Source organism: Saccopteryx leptura, chromosome 2 (genome assembly GCF_036850995.1).
Source record: "Saccopteryx leptura isolate mSacLep1 chromosome 2, mSacLep1_pri_phased_curated, whole genome shotgun sequence".
NCBI lineage: Eukaryota > Metazoa > Chordata > Mammalia > Chiroptera > Emballonuridae > Saccopteryx > Saccopteryx leptura.
In genome coordinates this window covers 386,119,655-386,138,690 of record NC_089504.1, presented here as the reverse complement: position 1 = coordinate 386,138,690, position 19,036 = coordinate 386,119,655, and the positions used below count along the sequence as shown (strand labels likewise).

Here is a 19,036-nt window from a genome sequence, read left to right as displayed (position 1 = left end):
AAGGCAGTGGAGGAGTTGTCCTGAACACCATAAAGAAACAGGAATTGAGGGTTTTAAAGAAACAAGGGAGTGAGAAAGCTGGAGGTCTAGACCAAAGGGAGGTGCTGCCTGGTGGGGAGAGGTGGCGGGGCCAACCAGGAAGCCTCCTGAGGGGAGCCTAGGAGTTGGGGTTTTGTGCAAACAGCAGTGAGGATTCACTGAGTATTTAAGCAGGGAGCGCCCTGCCTGAGCTGAATGACAAAGATCCCTCTGAGTGCCCTGAGAGAGTGCCCACGTAATCCAGAGATCCTGGTCATATGCCATTTACTAACAGGCCCTGTGAGTCTGGAAGTGTGGAGATCACTGGACCATTTGCACAGTTAATGCAGAATTAGAGTCAGGGTACAGTGTGGACGTGATGGTTTCTGCATTCAACTGCCCAGGCATTCATCATGTCTGAAATCACATCACTATCTCACATTTCTCTTGCTGTTAAAATAAGACCATACATAAAAAAATGTAAGTAGAGAAAGTTTTGTTTAAAATATTAACAAGTTCTAGGATGCCAAAGCAGTGTCCTAACAAGAAACACATGACACAGATCTGCAGAACACCACCAACTAAGATGAAAAGTCAGTTTCTAGTATGTAATGAGAAAGCATGTTGCAGTCTCCACTGGTAAATGTGAAGCCTATGACAGCCATTATTTTTAGCAATCACTTAATCCTATGAGCTCGCTATGAAAACTGTGCGTGCATGACTTGCCCTGACATGTTTGCTGACTGGTGGTCCTCCTTCGCGGGCTCCCTCTGGATAAAGGCAGCAGCTTCTGCTGTGTTCCGGTGAACAGGAAACAGCACTCTGTAGAAATTTCACAGGTCAGTGTGCAAACAGTTCTCCAGGAAGCACCTCTAGGAAGATGTGGGCGTGGGAACAGTGTGGGAAGAGCAGCTGGGGGTTGTGGCCCAGCAGGGAGCTCAGGTGGCAGAGGTTGAACTCCACGTTGGCCCCGCCCGCAGTCCCCTTGTTGATGCTGCTGAGCTTGCTGAGCCTGTGGTGCAGGGTGAGCCTTGGGGAAGCTGTGTGGCCCAGAGGCGCTTTCCAACACAGGCTCCCCCTCCGCCCACTGCAGGAGGGGGCCCATTTGCAGTAGTGCGGGTGTGGGGGTGCCAAGGACTTAGGGGCACAAGGTGAGGGCAGGGTGGAGGGCAATGGTTAGGAGCAGCCCGGGGGATCCACGCCAGGGCCTGGACAGAGGGGCCATCCAGTGGCAGACCCCGTGGGCGCATCCTGGGACCAGGGGTGGCCTGAGGCCCTGGGGCATGAGTGAGCACAGGGCCTGGAAAGAGGCAGAGGCCTGCTGAGCGCTCCCTGCTGTGTGGGGTGGAGCCGGGACCAGAACCCAAGGGCTTCTGAGTGTCCAGCTGAGAACTGGCTCTCCCTCCAGGCATCCCTAACCCCTCCATCTCCTTCAGGGTTTTGCTTCTGAGGGCCACCAGACCTCTTTTTCTTGATAGTAAGCAGGTGGGTGCTCCCACTTTTTCTCCTGCATTTGAAGGAAGTCCAACACTTCTTCGGGGCCTCCTCAGACTAGAGTCCTGAGGCTGAAGGCTCTTAGGCCCAGCCCACAGGAGAGCTGGGGCCTGAAGGAGGTGTGGCCTGCAGAACCCCACACCCAGCAGGGTGCCCAGGCCTCTTCTCTCATGTGACAGAGAGGCCCAGCACACCTGCCGCCCCTTGGGCATGGGCATGAGGCTGCCCTCCTGCCTGCACGCACTCTCTGGAGCCGATCCCCACGCGTGCCCCGCAGCCCCGCCCCCCAGGGCTCCGCCAGCACTGCTCCACAGACAGCACACAGAGACAAGCCTGGACATTTGCCCCAAAGCTTTCCTTGGAGGTTGACACTCACATCCCTTCCTTTTCCGCAGCCTCCCTAACCCATTAATGCCCAAGAATCCTCAGGTTTTCTAATTCTCTCTTTAAACCATAGCACTTTCCTCCAAAGGCAGCAGCAGTCTGAGGTCTGTTATGGCCCCAGGGCTTGTTGTCAGTGGTGAATGAGTGTTGAGTACAGTTTTATAGGGTATGCAATGCAAAGCAGTCGGGCTCTGCATGGCTTAGAATAATCTCCACTGGGCTCCATGGACGCCAGTTGGGTGTCTAAGAAAATTGAATTTAACACTAATAATCCCAGCCTCCGATAAAGAAATAACAACATAGGGACCAAAAGGCAGAGGTGATCAAATATATATATGATATATAGCTCTTCATTCTGATTCTGATTCTAATATATATTAGGTCATTAAAAGACTAGCCTGTCTTCGTTGGTCTTTCTTGGTTTGTCATTCTAGAGGACATGTTGAAACTGGCAGCAGACAAAGGTCACATTTTCGAGGTCTAGCTGGTACCAGGTCCCCATGGCTACATGTACTGCAGTGCTTACAGGCTGGGAACGGGGACCATGGGTCGGACTTGGATTCCAGGGTTCATAGGGTGACAGTGAAAGGGGCATGATAGTCCTCCCGGTACCAAGTAAAGAAGCCACGGGGAACAAGTGGATGGCAGAGCAAATTCTGAGCACAGGACACAAGTTTCATGGAAAAAAAAAACTTGCAAAGTACAGTAAGTTGTATGAACATCTGCTAATGTTTCACTTAAATAACTAACTGGAAGATAGCCGTTTGTCCACAAAACATCAAATGCAGAGCTCAATGTTCACCCCATGATCAAGAAATACTAACATTCGATGCTTTAAGCAAAAATCTCAGAAAGAATCTTGTTGCAAGTCTCTGGGAAAAGATGTTTGGGTTTGTGAGCTCTGTGGACAGAGAAGCTTCTGACCTGCGAGAAGTGGGTAATGAAAGCCCGTAAATGATTGTCAAGACTTGTGGTTCCATTTGACCTTTTTTCTTCTACTGTGTCACATGCTGTGAGTACGACAAGTGCACACATTACATACATGATGATTCTATCATGAGATCAACTAGAACAACAATTCACTTTGTTAGAAAATGGGAAACAAAAACCCAATTCATGTGAGAGTAGTAAAAGACTACATATTTCATGTATAATATATAGAAAAAACAATTTCTGGATAAGTTGTGCCATATTCCAATAAAGTGTACAATGCTTTTAGTATTGTCCATTAGGTGCAAACCCTTTAAGCTGTCATTTATGTATGTTTTCTACCCTCCATAAACCAAGAATCCTGTGGGAGAGAGAAGCCACAGAAAGCACGTGCAGCACTATGGGATCACAGTGTCCATGAGCCAAACCGTAGATGTGTGACTAGAGAGGGTGACCTGCTGAGCTGCAGAAACGAGCCCGGCTCTCAGGGCTTTGGGCCTGGGGGAGATGCAGATGGGGCTGTGCATCCGCCCTGAGGTCCCTACACAGCTGCTCAGTAAGGACAATTCATTCAGAGGAGCCTGGGCTTGATGGCAAGGCTCTGTGCTCACTGATGGGGACTCAGCAGCTGTGGCCTCTATGGCACTTAAGGGTCCGCTGAGTAAGAATTTTGTATGGTTTCAGCAGTTGCTTCTTCCCAGATCTCTCCCAAGGGGAGCGGATAACTGCGATCCTCCTTAGTCTGAGGTGGGCTTTGAGCTCAGGGAGGGGCTGGGCGGTCACTGAGGGACACACGTTTGCATGGACAGCTCCTCCTCTGGCAGAGGGTGGAGAAGAAAAGGAGGCCTGGGGCAGCCCAGCCCCACTGTGGGCTCAGGGCTGTGAGCACCATGGCTAGGACCCCTCTCCTCCTCGTGCTCCTCTCTCACTGCGCAGGTAGGAGGGACAGAACTTGGGGTCCAGGGAAAGCCACTTAGTTTGCATCTTTCTCTACTGGCTTAGAGCCTTGAGAAACTTAACCCTGAGTCCCTGTCCCATTACCTATGTGCTATGTGTGTTTGCAGATTCCCTGGCCCAGCCTGTGCTGAAAATACTGCCCTCCCTCTCCTCATTCCCTGGAACTTAGTGAGACTCACTTGCACCCTGAGAAGTGGATTTAATGTCAGCAGCTACTACCCAGATCTGTAGGAGCAGAAGTCAGGGAGCCAGAGCCCACCCCAGCATCTCCTTTGCTACTACACAGACTCAGATAAGAACCAGGTTCCCAGGGTCTCCAGTTGCTTCTCTGGCTCTAAAGATGCCTCAGCCAATGGGGCTCCTGCTCATCTCTGGGCTCCAGCCTGAGGACGAGGCTGCTGTTACTGTGTAAACATCACGGCAGCCCTTATACATACTTCAGAATCAGAGGGCACTAAGACTAAAACCTTCGTGTGCTCCTCCTGCCAGAGAAATTAACCCCTGTTCTGTCTGGGACCAAGTCTAATTCAGGGGTGACATCTGTTGTCACTTCTGCAGGCAGGACCTGAATTTCCACTGAGCAGCAGATCTGACTTATCCCTCATCTGTCATCTAGACTGCCCTGTCACCACTGTATCTCACATGCTCATGTCCTCACAGGCAGAAGTTCCTTCTCAGAGATACAAACCTCCTAGTGGAGCTGTGGGAGGTGTGGACAGTGTCTGGTTCTGGACTCCGAGTCCAGGGAGACTCAGAGACGCTTCTTGCTAAATGCTTTAACCTGGGCTTTGAAATACAAAAGCAAGATGCAGAAATGAGTCACAATGTGCACACTAGCAACTTAGAAATCACTAGTAAAACTTCAAAAATATTTTAATAACAGTGCTTTTTAATGAGAAGTATTTAAAGATAAATCTAAAACACTGAAACTCTTATAAAATGAGAGGTACAAAACATGCCTGAGATAAATGAAGATCTAAATCAATGAACACGTATATCTAGTCTATGGTCAGAACACTCAGTATCAATTTTCTCCACATTTATTTATACGTTCATAGGGAGGATTTAAGTGACATCCACTTGCAATGAATGGTCAGATAGGAAATCTCAGAAAGGAATGGAAACTGTAACACAAAGAGAAATGACAGTGCCCTGAAAGAAAGTGCTCCTTTTCCACGTGATCTGCCTCCATCTGAGGAAGAGGAGGCAGTGGATGTTAGTTTGACGTTAGGGGAACCAAGTCAAGGGGTCGGAGCAGAGCCCTTTCCATCCTTCCCAGGACCCTGAGCTCGATGCTGCTGGATGCACCCTCTGTTCTAGAGACGAGGCCCTGGGAGCTGAGATGCTGGGTGAGGACAAAGGTCTGGGAGGAATTCCAGGCGCAGAGCTGGCCTGGGCCCCTGATTGGTACCTGGGCATTCAGTTGGGAGGTCAGGAAAGGGAGGGCCCACCAAAAGGAAGTTCGGGGCTTGGGGCCAGGAAATCTTTCCATGGGACATGAGAGGATGGGGACCCTCCATAGTTCCTGGGAAAATGCCGAGCCTGCTCCACCAGGGAAGGTGAGTCCATGGATGTGACACCATTATACCTGACTTTATTCAGGACAGTGGGGACTTCTGTGAGTGGATATTCCTGAGTCCACAATGCTGCCTGTGTCTTCTCATCCCCACCTGGAACTTTCTAACGATCCAGGCTGTGGGATGGGCCGTGGGACATCAGAGCTTGGGCTTCTTTATATGTACCTGTGTCACTCCCACTGAAAAACTCTTAATGAGCTCAGTTCCGAGGTCACCTTCTCCTGCACAGACAGGGAGCAGCACAGCTGTTGTCGTTATCATGGAAAAAAATTTCAAGGGCTTCCAGTCAGAGCCTCCATGTTTGCTGACTAAGACAGCATTGAGGGACCTTCAAGAAGTTTGAGCCTGATGCTCCTGATCCAGATCTGTCACCAGAACCTATTTGGTCACCTCTGAGCTCCAGCCTGAGTCTGAGGCTGATGACCATTGTGACAGAGATGAACACAACCCCAATGCCACAAAGAGTTCACAATCCACTGGGACAAATGATAAAATCTGTACCCCACTCTCTTGTCTGACCTGTCACTCCCCTGGTGCTGCCTGTGTGTTCAAGCACAGGTGTGTGTGTGTGTGTGAAAAATTAGTGAGCAATGATCTTCTCTAATACTAAATCCAAGTCAGAAGGCACCATAACTCATTTCCACAAAACATTCAAGGAGATAGTTATTCTAAAGATGTACAAGAGATGGCACATGGCCCAATCTAATTTACTCATATGGAAAAAACAGAAAACCCAATCTAACAGGAAGAATATGAAATTTCAAAATTATAGAACAACATTATTTATGAACATAGGTACAAAACTCCCTCAACAGACTAGAGGAATCCATATTATAAAAAGTAAGAGTTATCTTGACCACCAGGGAGGACTGAGCTGAAGCTAGGGTATTTGAGAAGTTTCTTCAGAAATGGGAACATGTTTTATAGGGAGAGCTGATGTAAGATGTACTGAACTATATATGATATTAATATATCAGATTCCCCACTCAGGAAATGAGCCACAGAGCTGTCACTGGTGGTTCCCTGACACCCCTTTGAAGGGTAAAAATGGTGTAACTGGAGACTACGTCATGGAACTCACTGACTCTGCAGTCCATGATTCATAAAATGCATCAGCATAGATCTTCAGAGAGAAACAGAACAGCTCAAAGATAGCCCTTACCTGAGTCCAGCAGATCACCCAGGAGCCGCCAGGGGGAGCTGCTCTGTGCTCCTTCCTGCCTTGTGATGGCTCCTGGGCCCTCGGTTCACTGTTCATATAATTCTGTATTCTTCTAACAAAAGAGAGTTGACACCAAAGCCTGGCAGTACATGTCCAACCACAGTCACCCTGTTACCCCTGGAGACAGTGAACAGTCAATGGGAGACTCCTGTCCCTTCATAGCTGACACTGGCTCTGTGGTTTCCTAATGGGCTCAGTGTTAGAAAAAGAAGCCAGGTCATCACTCACAAAGCAGACAGGAAGGGGTTTCAGCAGAGAATCTAGAAAATGTTCAGGAGGATGGGGTTTGTTCAAAATAAACTAGATTGTTGAAGCAGGAGGGTGAGACCTCACACAGGTCACCATTCAGACATCTAGCTTTCAAGAAAGGAAATGTAGGACCAAGGTCACCAGAAATTAAGGAAGCTATTTGGCGAAAGACATTACTTACCCTCACTCAGTGACTCAGTCACCCTGCAGTCATTGGTCTGTGTGAGGTCCCAGCACCTGCTTTTTCAACATCTCCCCCAGGAGACATGAGGGTGACCCTGGGGCAGGAGAGAGGAAGCTGATTTGCATGAAGCACCTTCTCCTCCCTTTGGGTCTGGGAGGCATGAAAAGGCCCGAGGAAACCTCTCTGCAGTCCAGGAGCCTGAGAGATTGTGTCCTGTGAGTGTCCCCGCCATGGCCTGGACGGTGCTTCTGCTCGGGTTCCTCGCTTACAGCTCAGGTCAGGGGAAGGGACTCTGCATCCTTGGGGGACAAACAAACGCAAGGTCTCAGGGTGACCTTTGTCTCTCATAACATCTGTCTCTCTCCTCTTGGTTTTAGGGACTTTTTCTCAGACTGTGGTGACCCAGGAGCCATCAATGTCAGTGTCTCCAGGAGGGACAGTCACACTCACCTGTGGCCTCAGCTCTGGGTCGGTCTCTGGTAGTAACTACCCCGGTTGGGTCCAGCAGACCCCAGGGAAGCCTCCTCGCACGCTCATCCTCAGCACAAACTACCGGCTTTCGGGGGTCCCTGGTCGGTTCTCTGGATCCATCTCTGGGAACAAAGCCGCCCTCACCATCACGGGGGCCCAGCCTGAGGACGAGGCCGACTATCACTGTGTTATGTACATGGGTAGTGGTGTTTACACAGTGATGTAAACCCACGGGAAGTGCAACCAAAACCTCCTCATGTGCACAGAATGGCTCGGCCTCAGTAGCAAAAGTAAAGAAATGGGTTGAAAATGCTCAACAAACTATGGTGAAAGGTTCCTGGTTCTGTTCTTCTCTCCTGTAGCTCAGCACCACGTGCCTCCTACAGTCCCTCCCAGGGTGCATCCAGTTCTGCATTGTGACGCCTGGAAGAATGGGCTTCTCTCTCCCCTCTCCCTGCAGTAATAACAGGGTGGGGGCTGAGCTACAAATATTTTAACCAACAGTGATTCTCAGAGACCTGTCTGCTCCCTGTAAGACTCTCCTTATTCAAAGAGCAGTTACAGACATGCTCTGGCTCACTGATTTGACCTTGCAGACACACAAATGTTTTATTTTCTTTGAAATGGCAGTGTCAACATGACCGGACTGAAATGTGATTCCTCAGCTAGATCTACTGAGTCAGACCCTTGTGTGTGTGTGTGCAAGAACCTGTGTTTAGGAGGCTCTTCATGAGATGTTTTTGAACATTAAAGTTTGAGAAGTACCTCTATTTTTATTATTATGAAAGCATTCCTGAGAATTTCTGTTTAAAATTCAATCAAGGACATTCAGGACACATTCTTTCCCAAATTCCCTTCACATACCCAGGACCATGCAGAAACAGACTTAGAATTTCAGGTTGTCACTGAACACTCTAACTTGACTTCAAACCACAAGTTGAGAGGAATGTCCACAAACATGTTCTCTGAGGATGTATGTCATGGCTGGTATGAATATTCACACTGTAGGAAGTTATCTATTTACATCTGTCTTTCAGAAACAGTCCTCCCACCCCTGAGCTGACTCCCCTGGTGGCAGGACTGTGTCCGGGCTGGAGGTAGTGTCACTGCCTGAGCGTCCCCTTAGGCGGCCACACTGGGCCGTGAGGGGAAGAAAATGTGTGAAATTTTTGTTTTATTTTCTTTTCTCCTCTTTACCTAAAAAATAATTTTTGGAAAAGTTTTATTTTGTGGCAGCACAAAATAAATTTTAAAATAATAAGCATTATGTTAGGATTATATATATCTGACTATACCTTTGTTTTCTGTAGTGTTTATTGCATTAATGGATTCCTGGATTGGTTCTAGGAATAGAAGAAGGATATATTGGGAAATGTTATAAAATCTGAATAAAACCTATAGTTTAGTTACTTTTATTTTACTAAGGTTAGGGTCTTAGTTTTTATATATGACCATGGCTTGCAATATTTTAATGTTAGATAAATGTTGTGAAAGTTAGGTAAGAGGTTTCTGCATTAACTTTTTAAATTTTATGTAAATGTAAAATATTACAAAATTAAATGTTTTACAACACACACACTAGAATATAAATGCACTCTGTTCCCTCCTCTGAGAATAGAAGTCAAAGCCTCACGTGCGGTATGAGGCAGCAGAGCATCTGGTAAAACTTTTCCTATTGAAACTGTGGTCATGGGTTGTATTTCATTTCCATCTTTTCTAAAGAAAAAATATGTGGAAATATTAATCACACTTACCTGGCATTTATTTGTATATAAATAATCTCTGCAGAATCAGATAGCAGAATTTCTCATCAACGCAATTACTGGCAGAAACCATTAAGATTGGATTCCACGAAGGATTTCTGATTTGGGTCCATATGAAATGTTCCATTCTTCCTAGAATCTCACCCATTTCTTTACAAAGCTGACTCCATCTTGAAGGTAATCCACCATCTTGGTTTCTGCTGCCCTCTGCCCCGACTCTCTCCCACCCAAACACACAACACAAAAAACTCTGTGCTCTGCCCTTGAAATGATCTGTCTCTTTACCAGCTCTGGTGCCAGAGCCTGGAGGAAAATGGAGGTCCCCCCCCACATTAGGTTAAACACAAGTTCTTTTATCAGCAGGGAAGCTCACTGCTTAGGAATACAGCAGATCCTCTGGGGATGAAGGTGCTCAAGGTGCACCTTGTATGGAAGTCCCTTTAATGAACCCTAATGTAGTGATGGAGGTGTCAGCTTCTTTCCCTGGTCTCTTGGACCCAGGAAATTTTATATACCACTGGACATAATGCAACAAAAAGCATAATTAGACTGTAAAAGGTGAAATGAAGATGGAAGACACTGTACATACTCAACCTGGAGGGAAAATGCAACAGTCATGTCTTTGCGTTCTTATTACCCTCTCCTATAGACCGAGCAGAAATATGCAGAAACCTCAAAATGTAGGTACAGACAACATAGATGGAAACACCCACAGCACAGACACAATAGATGACAGATACATAGAAGATAGATAGAGAGATAGATAGATAATAGAAAATAGAGGCTCAAAAAACAAACAAACAAACAAAAATCAACCCTGTCAAGAATAAGAGAATCAGCCCTGGATGAATAGCTCAGTTGGTTAGAGCATCGTCCTAGTATGGACTGATTGCCAGTTTGATCCCTGGTAAGGCACATACAGAACAGACCGAAGTTTCTGTCTCTCTCTCCCTCACTTCCTTTCTCTAAAATCAACAAATAAATTTTAAAAAGGAAAAAAATGCAGCAACTGAGAGCCTAACCAGAGAAAATCTTTCTGACAGCACCGGCCCACCCCCTCTCACACACTAACAGAACCCCTGACCTGCACCCAGATCCACAGGTTTCAGCCACGGTGAGCAAGGGGTCAGCCTGCATCGCCTCCCAGCAAAGGCGGGCAGTGCCTCATTGCCCACCTGGGACAGTGTCAGTGGTTCAGTGGGAACTTAAACCTCCATCACATCAGAGACTCAATAAGCCTTAGCCAGGTAGGGCCAGCTGAGGCTGGTTAGCACTCTTGTTTTCCCATCCATGACTCTAGCAGTCCAGTGGGCAGCTGAACTTCAACCTCACCCCCAGCCATGAGACTGACAGAAGGATACAGGGCAGAGCTGGTCTGCGCTCTTGCGCCCCCTACTTGTTACTGTGGGAACCAGTGAGGAGCTGAGCCCTGACCCGTACCTTGCATTAAGAGCTCTGAATAAGCAGTGTGAGCCTGGGGTGTTGGCCCTGCACCTGACCCCACTCCTCCCTGCTGTCAGTGAGACCAGAGGGTCCCAGTGGGGAGCTGAGTGTCCACCCCCACTGAGCACACACCTCCCCTCAGCCCTGTGCTTCCCTCCCTGAAGTCAGCAGCCCAGCAGGTGGTTTGCTTTACATTCTCTATTGATGGGAACCTGCTGGTGACAATCACTGCCCCCCTGTCAGCAGCTCAGCACAGCAGGTGTAACAGCTCCAGCTGTGCAGGGCCAGTGGGAGCTGAACAGCCCCCTACCCTGACCTACTGCAGCTCAGCAGGAGGAAGGCCTGATTAAAGGAAGAGTAAATGAACATGGAGTCTTCTAATGTAATCCCCAAATGTCCAGGACCCAATAACTAATAAGATATTTCATATCTAGAACCAAAAATAAATAAATAAATAATTGAATAAGAAAATCTTCTGAAACCAACACAGATATGACCCAGATGATGAAATTATGAGACAAATAGTATGTTTTTAGGACACAATCGTGAAATCTACTGCACAAGGAGCTACCAACACTCTCAGAAGAAAAGGGAGAGAACCTCACATAGAAAATAGAAGTGATAAAAAGAAGCCAATAGAAATGTAGAACTAAAAAATGCAATAGATGGATACTTTTCTAGATGCATCAATAACAGGCAATGTTTAGTGACTTTGATTGTAATATGTTGATAGATTTATTGGTTGATTGCTGAAAAGAAAATAGCTACCATTCTTACTGCAGTTCCCACCACCCTGAATAGTCTGTTTAGGACGTCACCAGGGGGAGCTGTGGATCTTCTCTAAGTTGCAAGCACTAAAATGAACTCAAATGTTTCTAACTGAATGGGTCCTGTGCCCATGCACATGGCCTGAATTTGTGGTGACAGCAAGTGCTTCCTCTCGAGGACCAAAGACAAAGCTTACAACTACCCCTGCCTCTTCCTAAGAGTAAAACTACAAACTGGCCCAGGACCCAGAAATGGATGGTGTTGTGGGCTTATATTTGCATAATGCCCCATCAAACCCACCCTTTACCCAGGGGGCTGAGGAGACAAAGGGACACACCAGACAACATCAGCCAGATGAGGCAAAAGATCTTGGAAAGTCTCCACCATGGCCTGGACTCCTCTCCTCCATCTACTCCTCACTCTGCCCAGGTTCATGGACATTTCAGAGACCAGCCTTTGGAGGGTTCTCTCTGTTTTCATTATTCATTCCTGTCTGTGTCTGTTTCTATTTCAGGGTGCAGTTCTCAGGCTGTGATGACTCAAAAGCCCTCTATGACCCTAGGAGGGACAGTCACTCTCACCTGTGGCTCCAACACAGGAACAGTCACCAATGGTCACTATTCACACTGGTTTCAGCAGAAGTCTAGCCAAGCTCCTAGGAGATTGAGTTATGATACAAGCAGGAAACAATCTGGTACCCCGCCCAGTTCTCAGGCTCCGTCATCCAGGACAAAGCTGCCCTGACCCTCTCGGGAGCTCAGCCCGAGGATGAGGCTAAGTTTCCCTGCTGCCTATACTACAGTGGTGATTTGCACAGTGGGAGACCCAGAAAAGGAACCAGGCCATGAACCTTGACAGAGTCTGGGTATGATTAAGGTCCTGTGACATTGGTATCATATAACCAGACAGCTGAGCTCCCAGGGCAGCCAAATTGTTGGTCATACATGAGGAGAGGTGAAGGGAAGGGTCTGAACTGACTTCATCCCTGTCTGAGTCATAAATTTATGAATAACTTTAGAAGAACTGATCCACAAAAAACAGAATTTAAATATTTATTTACAGAAGGAACAGTATTTTCTAGATCAGTACTAAGGCTTACACTCAAACACATTTCTTCCAGATAAAAGTATCTCCAAAGCTCTTTGTCAGCTATGAGCAAAGGGGAAAAACCTCCTTTTGTATGTTACTGAATTTGATTTTATTAGGTTCTATTTAACATAAGGCATTTTTAATAAATATATTACATATATTTAAAATACATTAAAAATTATAAACACGAAAGCATTGTTCATCCTTAACAGTCTTGGTTCAATTGTGTCCTCCATGAACCCAAAGACAATATACTAACATTATAACCCTCAGTACCTAAGAATGTAACTGTATTTGAAAACAAAGTTGTTGCAGATGTAATTAGTTAAGACGAGGCCATACTGGACTAGGCTGGACTCTTAATCCACAGGACTGGCGTCCTTATAACAAGACAGCCGCATGAAGAAAGGAGAGCATCATGGGAAGATGGAGGCAGAGAATGGGGTCCTGCAGCTGCCAGCCAAGTAATGCCAAATATTGTTCTCAAGTCACTACTAGTCATGGAGAAGCAAGGGAGGTTCCCTTTCAGGTTTCACAGTGGCCCTGCCCGATGGATTTTGGACTTTTAGTCTCCAGAGCTCTGAGACAATAAATCATTACTGTTTAAGCCACTAGTTTGTGGTACTTCTAGAAAGGTGACAAGGAAATGCCATTTTCAGTGAAAAGCCTTGAGTACATTATTCTTGACATGCAATGCACAAAACGATAAGACAAAGAGTTAATTTGGTAGACAAAGAGTTAATGTTGGTTGGAAGAAGAATAGATTCAGACAGAAAAAGTACAAAAATGAAAAAACGCACACAAAACACTTACTGCCTCCATGCGTGTGTTAAACCATTTACTCATCACACCCGTGAGTCCACTATCCACTAGGGATTCACCAGTCTGTGACACTTTTTGGAATACCTTCAAAAATTAAAAAATAATAATTATTATATCACAATTTTAAATCCCATAAAAGAATAACAACATCCTGTTTCTAGAACTGCATGTTCTACAATTGGGAAAACTGCTGAGACCACCTTCAGGTGAGAAGAAAGACACGTGGGTTGATGCATCTGAGACAAACAAGGGTTCCGCACACTCTGAACAAGGCGGCGCTCCTGCATTAGAGCCGGCCAGTCTGTTAGTGACCTACCGTCATGAGAAAGACGGAATAAGGAAAATGTCATGTGAGATATTCTGCAAGCATTAATATTGTTATAATGTGGACCTCTAGGGTTCTGGAGCAGTACGTAAGGATAAACCATTCAAAACTATTAGAATGTTCCTGGGCCCCGGGAAGAGAACAAGGTTCTGACTATGAGATGGTTCAGAGATTGGCGAAATAGACACAACATCTGTAAGGTTTAAGGGGCAGCTAATTTGGAGAACCCAAGATCCCGACTCTTCACTCAGTGTGGGTGGGCGCTGTGTGAACTGGCCTTAAGGAGGGAGGAGCTGGCCATGCATCTCAGCCTCCACGTTCCCTACTGCCGGCACCAGGTCCCCTGTGCAGAATCTCAGGCCCAGAGTCACCTCCCACAGTAACTGCACATTCAGACCTGAGACCAGGGAGAGAGAAACTGAAAGGTCTTCAGGAGTGCGTCCCTCCGCCAGTGCGGACACAGGGGCTCTGGGCAGACCCCGGAAGAGGAAGAGCAGTCGGGGTCTTCCAGAGCCTGGGGGCCACTGACACTTGGTCACTGGCACGGAACAGCTGAGTAGCTATAACCTAGCCCCCTTGCTGCGTGCCCCTCAGAAGGGAGCTCATTTGCATGGCAGCCCCTCCCTCACAGTGATAGGAGCTATAAGGAGAGCTGTGCTGGGGACCCTGTGGGGTTGCTGAGAGCACAGGACTGAGACTTTTGCAACATAGCCTGGGCTCCCCTCCTGCTCACACTGCTGGCTCACTGCACAGGTTGGGAGACTCCCTGGGCTGGTGGTGAGGCAGGAGGTGAGAGAGGTCACACTGCATCCCTTTGGGCCAGTCCCCTCTCCTGACCTTTGGTCTCTCACCTGTTTTCAGGAGGCACTTCCCAGGCTGTGGTGACTCGGGAAGCTTCACTGTCCACAACCCCTGGGGGGACAGTCACACTCACCTGTGGATCCAGTTCTGGGGCCGTCACCACTAGTAACTATGCTGACTGGTTCCAACAGAAGCCCTACCAGGTACCCAGGTGTCTAATAGGTGACAACAGCAATCTGGCCCCAGGAGTTCCTGCCAGATTCTCTGGCTCTGTGCTTGGGAGCAAAGCCACACTCACCATCACAGGGGCCCAGCCCGAGGATGAGGCCGAGTATTACTGTGCTCTGGATTACAGTGGCCATTTCCACAGTGACAGATGCAGGTGGGGAAGTGAGACAAAAACCCCTGTTGACTCAGTACATCCTCACTCCTAATGCCCCCCCATCTCCTGTTCACAGAGGCTGTGTCTGACTGGTGTGGACTCAGGGGACTTGTTTTCTACGGTCTCAGAGGACATGGTCAAGTCCATTGATCACATCTTCAAAATGTTTTATTTTTCATCCACTATTTTGTAATAACAATGAATTCCTAAGAATGAATACAAATATATATATGTATGTGTGTGTGCATATGTGTACATGTATTTATACATATATATATACATACTGATATATATATACACAATAACTAGGCAACTGATGATATGTATCGGGAGTAACAAAAAAAAAGTTATACAAACATACAAACACAGACAAACACAAGCACACTCGTCAGAGTCAGGGTCAGATTCAGGTCAACTGTCATTTCCACACAATTTTTCTCTTTTTTCTAACCAGAATTTTCTAAATAGCTATGAAAATATTTAAAATTATAAAATGCCAAGATAAGGAATATTAGTGAGAAAAATGAGTGTGGTATATTCTACCCAGTTAGTTTCAACAATCTAAGCACTCCAACAATACCTCACACTCTCTGACCTCATGTCTACCAGGCAGGTGTCCCTGAGTTTTCAGCCACTTTTCTCGCACATTATTCCTAAAAGCCTTACTTGAGTGTCCAAAGAAGAGAGTGACAATGATAACTCAAACAGGGTCCTGGTCAAGAGTCTGAATGATGAGCTACTGTACCTGGGCCACTGCCATAGCCAGTCTGTTCTGTGATTGTGCCTCACACAACATGAGGTGGACGCAGTCAAGTGGTACCAGGTCTGCCTCTCAAGAGTGAGTTCTGTCCCGGTTGTTGGGAGGGCTCCAGTTGTCAGCGATCCAGGGGCTAGCCTCGGCTACGACATGTCCTCAGACAAGGATGTCCATTCCAGGCCAGGGTTATCTCAAAATTCATATCCACCTGGAACCTCAGAATGTGATCTCACTTAGAAATAGGTTATTTTCAGATAAACTGGTTAAAATGAGTAAGTTGGTTCAAGGTTGCCATGTATCAGGAATGAGCTCAGGAAAAGGACAAAAGCAAAATCAATGATCAGGTTATCTTTTTAATATCTGGTAACAGAGTATTTAGTATTTTATTTAGCTGTCCGGAGGTCATCAGTGATTTGGAAAAATTAATGGTTTAACCTCAAAACCACAGAAGGGACCTACTCATTCCACTGCCCTGTTTAGTGACATCAGCAACATCCAACTGCAAAACCAGAGCCCTTCCAGAAAGGATGGGTGGTGTGAAGAGCTGCTGGATGGGCGTTCTGAGACCAGCAGGGGGCGCTGGTGGACTGTGCCTGAGAGCTCAGAGTCTGAACCAGGCCCCCTCGAAAAACACTCTTGAACACTTGGGCAGGCAGTGTTTTCACTGAAGTGTGACTTTATGGCACCTGGTCCCCCAGTAGTCACATGAGCACTCAGCTTTGACACACACACACACAAACACACACACACATCTCATATCTCATCCTTCTCTCATGGAGTTATTGTCCAGGCCTGATTTATAGAAAAGGACAGATGGACAATCACACAATAAAAATTAATCTCCTTGAATAAACTTGACCTACCGTGCTCCCTGAGCATAGCATTGGCGACACCCGGGCAGGGGGTGTCTCAATGCCAACAGCTGTGTCTCAGCAAGCAGAGCTCTGGGGCCCTCACCATGGCCCGGATTCCTCTCCTCACCTCCTCAGCCCCTGAACAGGGAGTTTCCTTTGGGGAAGTGTGAAAGGATGGGGGCAGGGGGAGTATTGGCTCTGCCTTTTGCTCCTTTGGGGTGGGCACAAAGGGTTATTGCACATAATTTCTGCCACCTTCTAAGTCTCTACCAGTCAGATGCTGCTGGCTTGGCCATCCACGGTGTCTACGTTGCTGTTTTAAACTGTTAAAAATAGATATATGAATATAGAGAGCATGTAGCCTAAGCTCATTGTCTTACTCTAGTAAATAATGGAGCCCAACCCACTGGAAACAGGATCAGTTTTATAAATTACAAGCCAATCTCGCCCTGGCCAGCTGGCTCAGTTGGTTAGAGCACAAAACCAAAGTGCAGAGGTTGCTGGTTCGATCTCTGGTCTGGACACTTATAGGAACAGATCGATATTCTAGTTTCTCTCTCTCTCTCCTTTATATATAATATAAAAATAAAAATTACAAACCAATCTCATTTATGATCTGATATTTGCACAACATAAGAGGAAGAAGAATTAATGTCATATTAAGAGAAATTCCCCTCGGCCCCAGGGATTGGACTGAGGCGGGATGTGTGCGTGGTCCCTGAGTGATGGCTGACCTGGAACCCGAGGGGAGCAGATGTGAGGGGGCGTGGTCAGCCGCACAGCAAGGTCTCTCAGAGGAAGCTCCTGCCTGAGCAGGCCCTGACTCTCTGCACCCACAGGGGGCGCTGCTCTGTCTCTTTCCTGCATGTGAGGGGTTCTTGGGACCTGGGTGCTTCTCCCATATCCATCCCATCAAACCCTCTACTCAACACTGGCTCCTAATCCCCACCCAGAGCTGCCCCACGGGAAGGATGATGGAACCTGTGCTGTTGGGGAATGTCTGAGACAGTTTGGAACACGTGGCAAACACCAGGCTTCCTTGATGCTAATTAGTACTTGCAAGAGTGTTAGTAACAAAATTTGTAATAAATGCATTCAGCCCTTTTCTGTCATCATCTAAGGTGTGATTTCTTACTAGTCCCTCATTTCTCATTTATCTCAACACTAGCATTTCAGCTTCCATGTCCCTTACGTCCAGCACCAGATCCCTGTGCAGAATGTCAGGCCCAGAGTCACCTCCCACAGTAACTGCACATTCAGACTTTAGACCAGGGAGGGAGAAATGGAGAAAGGTTTTCAGGAGTGTGTCCCTCTGTCATTGCGAACACAGGGGCCCTGGGCAGACCCCGGAAGAGGAGGAGCAGCCGAGGTCCTCCAGGACCTGGGGGCCACTGACACTTGGTCACTGGCATGGAACAGCTGAGTATCTGTGACTAAGACATACTGTTGAGTGTCCCTGGGAGGGGAGCTCATTTGCATGGCAGCTCCTCCCCCACAGTGATAGGAGCTATAAGGAGAGCTGTGCTGGGGACCCTGTGGGGTTGCTGAGAGCACAGGACTGAGACGTCTGCACCATGGCCTGGGCTCCCCTCCTGCTCACATTGCTGGCTCACTGCACAGGTTGGGGGGACTCTTTGGGCTGGGTGTGAGGCAGGAGGTCAGAGACATCACACTGCATCCCTTTGGGCCAGTCCCCTTTCTTGACCTTTGGTCTCTCACCCGTTTTCAGGAGCCACTTCCCAGGCTGTGGTGATTCAGGAAGCTTCACTGTCCACAACCCCTGGGAGGACAGTCACACTCACCTGTGGAACGAGTTCTGGGGCCGTCACCACTAGTAACGAAGCCCACTGGGTCCAACAGAAGCCCTACCAGGTGCCCCGGTGTCTAATAGGTGATACCAACAACCGGGTACCAGGGGTTCCTGCCAGATTCTCAGGCTCCCTGCTTGGAAACAAGGCCGCCCTCACCATCACGGGGGTCCAGCCTGAGGACGAGGCTGAGTATTACTGTGCTCTGTGGTTCAGCAAACATTTCCACAGTGACAGATGCAGGTGGGGAAGTGAGACAAAATCCCCTGTTGGCTCAGTGCACCCTCACTCCTAATGTCCCCCTGTCTCCTGTTCACGGAGGCTGTGTGGAACTGGTGTGGACTCCGGGAACTTGTTTCCCATGGTTCCAGAGGAAATGGTCTAGTCTATTGTTCTCATCTTCAAAATGTTTTATTATCCTTTTTTTTAAAAAGACTTTATTTATTCATTCTTTGAGAGAGAGAGAGAGAGAGAGAGAGAGAAAGAGAGAAGGAGGAGGAGAAGAGAACATCATCTCCTATATGTGCCTTGACCAGGCAAGCACAGGGTTTCAAATTAGCAACCTCAGCATTCCAGGTCGATGCCCTTATCCACTGTGCCACCACAGGTCAGACAAAAATGTTTTATTTTTCATCCACTATTTAGTGCTAACAGTGTGTTCATAAAAGCTAACAGATATATTACATGCATTATATATATGTATATATATATGTGTGTATGTCAATTGCCATGTTATTG

General features: G+C 47.2%; 1 protein-coding gene across 1 annotated transcript; it reads left to right on the top strand.

The window, feature by feature from the left end:
* Window positions 1-7,245: 7,245 nt before the first annotated feature.
* Window positions 7,246-18,325, top strand: LOC136392479 (immunoglobulin lambda-1 light chain-like). Its single transcript, XM_066364633.1, has 4 exons — window positions 7,246-7,291; window positions 7,393-7,686; window positions 14,558-14,879; window positions 18,220-18,325. The coding sequence occupies exons 1-4, from the start codon at window positions 7,246-7,248 to the stop codon at window positions 18,323-18,325; spliced, it is 768 nt and encodes a 255-aa protein (XP_066220730.1).
* The last annotated feature ends 711 nt before the right edge of the window (window positions 18,326-19,036 follow it).